Below are 4,069 nucleotides of genomic sequence, written 5' to 3'. Positions count from 1 at the left end.
ATGGTCCTCGAGAGTCTTGCCTTCCTGCTCCAGCAGGAGAAGGAGGAATTCGGGGCGAGTGAAGGGATCAATGGGGTAAACACAACGGAAAGAAAAACACTGAGGAAAAACTGGAAAACAAATGGAGGGGAGAACACGGAAGTTAAACTGTTTTTAGGTCGGTTATTCTGTCACGGGCAGGGTGTTCCAGAGACCAGGCAGGAAGCGACGACTAAATGGATATTTAATGACGTGACAACAGGGAATTTGGGCAGGGTAGACATCCACATTCAGGGTAACATTCACAATAAACGACAAACTCGAATACAAGAGACAGGAACAGATATAGGGCAGATAACGAGGGGCAGACAGGTGAGCACAATGAGGTGATTAACTAATAACGAGAACAGGAACAACCAAATAAGGACACAGAGGGAGAAACCACAATCCACAGTCCACAGGGGTGTGACAATATTCTTGCTTTTTGTCTACATTATTTCTTTGCTTGGAAACTCCTGCCTCATGTTTGTTATTATTATAGAGCGAAATCTTCACACTCCTAAATACATTTCTGTCTTTAATTGATCACTGACAGACATTTGTGAGAGTACTGCTGTGGTCCCTCAGCTACTGGACACGTTTTTGTTTGGGAATCAGCTGATCCCACATGGATTGTGCTTGAGTAATATGTTCTCTGTCTTTGTATCTATGTCAACACAGTCCTTAACTCTTGCTGTTCTGTCTTTTAACAGATTAGTGGCTATTTGTTTGCCACTGAGGTATCATATGATTGTAACGCACAGATCAATGCTTGTTATACTTGGAGTCACGTGGGCAGTGGCACTGCTTATGATAATCGCTGCTACAATTTTCATCAGCAGACTTTCTTTCTGTAGAGTTATTGTCATCATAAATAGTTTCTACTGTGATCATGGGCCTATATATTGTTCTGCCTGTAGCAATAATTTCCCAAGCTCTGTGATAGACAATTTGTACCCGATACTAATTCTTGGCTTTCCAATATTTTGTATCATCTTTTCATATACATGTATAGCTGTAACATTGTTCAGAATCACAACCCCACAAGACCGTCAAAGAGCCACAATCTTTCACTTGGCCGTAGTCTCCATCCTCACTATTGGTGCATTTGTCTGTTCACATGACTGTTCATTTACAAGAGCCTTCCGATAATTAAGTGAACGATTATTAGCATTGCATTCATGCCTTTAGCTATTAAACTATAATGAATGGTAAAAACTCTAGGAACAATAAAATAATAAGAAGAGTGGGTCACAAAACAAACCAGGACACTTTGATTTCTTCTGATGGCTCTGATTGCCAAAACAAGCTTTTGGGATGTTTTACGCAGAGATCAAGGAAACTCTTCAACTGCTAGTAATAGCAGTGTTTCCAAAACTCTGCTATTAAAAAAACCCAGCTGTAAAGGATAATATTTCTGTTTCTTTTAAGAGTTATTAGAAGATTTAGCCTTAGTTATTATGGAGCAACAAATAGGTTTCAGTTTCTCCTCTCAGTGGATTATTACCAGTTCCAGTTCAGTTCCGTGATTGGTCAGCTGACAAGTCCAGTGAGGCCTGGAGTTTGTAGTAATCGATCAACTGAAGGATATATAGTTCAATATGTAACAGGACAGGGAAAGTCTTTTTTATAGTGCTGTCTGTTGTATACATCAGACCCACTGTTCACCTTTCTGTGAGTACAAGTATTTAAAGATGCACTATAACCTTAATGATTACTATTATTACTAGTATTATAACTGCTTTATATGAAACTCATTAGAACATTTTCTTTCTCTATGTCAACATATCTTTCTTGTCTTGTGAAATTGGTTGTCATTTCAAGTGATTTCTTACCACAATAAATAAATACACTTATTTTCTGCCTAGACAGGATGAATGGAGGATCAGTGAATGAACAAACCATGAATCTTGATTTCACTGAAAACAGGAATATTTCTATTCCATCTTACTTCTACATCACTGGTTTGTCTGGTATACCTCACATGAGATACTATTACATTTTTCTGTTTTTTGTCTATTTTATCTCTATGCTTGGAAACTCCTGCCTCATGTTTGTTATCATAATGGACCGAAATCTTCACACTCCTAAATATATCTCTGTCTTTAATTTATCACTGACAGACATTTGTGAGAGTACTGCTGTGATCCCTCAGCTACTGGATACATTTTTGTTTGGGAATCAGTTGATACCTTATGGGTTGTGCATGTCCAATATGTTCTCTAATATGTTATTTTTTACAGAGCAGTCACTAACTCTCACTGTTCTTTCTTATGACAGATTAGTTGCTATTTCATTACCACTAAGGTATCATATGATTGTGACCCACAGATCAATGCTTGTTATAATTGGTGCTTCATGGACACTAGCACTGTTGCTAACAATGATCGGAGCAATTTTTATGAGCAGACTTTCTTTCTGCAAAGTTATTGTCACTGTTAACAGTTTCTACTGTGATCATGGGCCTATATATCGTTCTTCTTGTAACAATAATTTTCCAAGTTCTGTGATAGCCAGTTTGTTCCCAGCGATCATTCTTGGGTTTCCAGTATTTTTTATTATCTTTTCATATATATGCATAGCTGTAACATTGTTCAGAATCACAACCCCACAAGACCGTCAAAGAGCCACAAAGACATGTACTGCTCATTTAATATTAGTGGCTATATTTTATGTGCCCATCACCTTTACATATGCTCTTTCGTCATTTATAAATGCTAACACAAGGATTTTTAATCTCTCTCTGACCACTGTGCTTCCTCCAATGCTTAACCCGATAATCTACACATTCATGACAGAGGAGTTCATGGTGTCTGTGAAAAGACTTCTTAAAAGACAAATCACGTTTCTGTCTTGGAAATAAACTTAATTTTTACCCCAAGTTAAATAACATTATTATTCAGTGTCGTTTTGTTCATATATCTTCATGATATTTAGAATAATTAATGTTTCGATATTATATGTTATGAAGTGCAAACAGAAGTTAAAACAGTCATATAAATGCATAACAGAATAAATGCGGTATAAGTCAGTCTTTTATTATACTTTACAATATCAACATCCCATATTAAAGTGTGTTATTTCATTAGTTCATCTTATATCTTTTTCATGTGAGTTAAAAAAAATCTGGATGTCTTGTCAATTTGTGTGGGTAGTTCTTTTTTTGCAGAATGTATGTGCATAAAAACTCTGGACAAAATTTAAAATGCTAGAGTTATTATTATTATTATTATTATTATTATTATTTAATGGGTCCCATAAAAGCAGCGTGTATGGGGTTTGAAACAACTTTTTTTTTAAACGATATGGTCTATGGTGAGTTTTTGCTCCCCAGAACCCCCTTTTCACAGCTGAATGAGTTTACATCCCAGACCCATAAAGCTAGGATGGGCAGTGTTTTTCATAAACATTTTTTGTTACACTAATTTAAAGTCTCTTCACATCCTGATTGCAATCAATAATTAAAGTGTTCTAAATTATATATATAAAAAAATCTTCTGTGGAAGTCTTAGGACCACAAAATGTTCATCCAATCATTACATTCAGTTTAAATAAATTATATGGTGGCCTGCCTGTCTATTGGGCATGGCTACTGTAGCAGGCTGAGCCAGGTGGGTGTTTAGCTGGTGTGGAAAAGAAAATTCCTATTCCATTACAGAAGTGCTTGCCAAAATTTGAAGACTTGCCAAAATACACAAAGATGTTGTGTTAAATTACTGGGGTCACACTTCAGAGCCCCAAATACGTCTGACACTCCCCTGGACATACGGGTATAAAAGGAGGCTGTTGTGCTCCACTCATTCAGGTTTGTGCTGAGGAGCTTCCTGGCCATTTTCAGCAGTTCAGAGTTGTTGCGTTGTGTCAAATGACTGACAATAGAGGTCCTATACTAAACGCCGCATCCAACTGAGCTGTGTTATGGGTTTGGCTGTGTAAGTGCGGACAGGCTGTCGCGTGCCAGGTAGCGGATACACTCAAGCCATGTCATAACCATCCCAGGGAGTTGTCCTCACCATGGGATAAGGCACTTCAGATTTATCTATCCTTTTCT

General features: G+C 37.3%; 1 protein-coding gene and 1 pseudogene across 1 annotated transcript; both read left to right on the top strand.

Moving 5' to 3' along the window:
* Positions 1–1,170, top strand: part of LOC107578858 (putative olfactory receptor 13C6) — a 2,473-nt pseudogene extending 1,303 nt beyond the window's left edge.
* A 751-nt stretch (positions 1,171–1,921) lies between these two features.
* Positions 1,922–2,881, top strand: LOC107579177 (olfactory receptor 145-like). The gene has a single exon (XM_016265038.1). It carries the CDS (start codon positions 1,922–1,924, stop codon positions 2,879–2,881), a length of 960 nt encoding a protein of 319 aa, XP_016120524.1.
* The last annotated feature ends 1,188 nt before the right edge of the window (positions 2,882–4,069 follow it).

This window comes from Sinocyclocheilus grahami, unplaced genomic scaffold (genome assembly GCF_001515645.1).
Source record: "Sinocyclocheilus grahami isolate Dianchi unplaced genomic scaffold, SAMN03320097.WGS_v1.1 scaffold32.1, whole genome shotgun sequence".
Classification (NCBI taxonomy): domain Eukaryota; kingdom Metazoa; phylum Chordata; class Actinopteri; order Cypriniformes; family Cyprinidae; genus Sinocyclocheilus; species Sinocyclocheilus grahami.
Note: the sequence above shows the minus strand (reverse complement) of the source record. Positions and strands in the feature narration are given on the sequence as shown.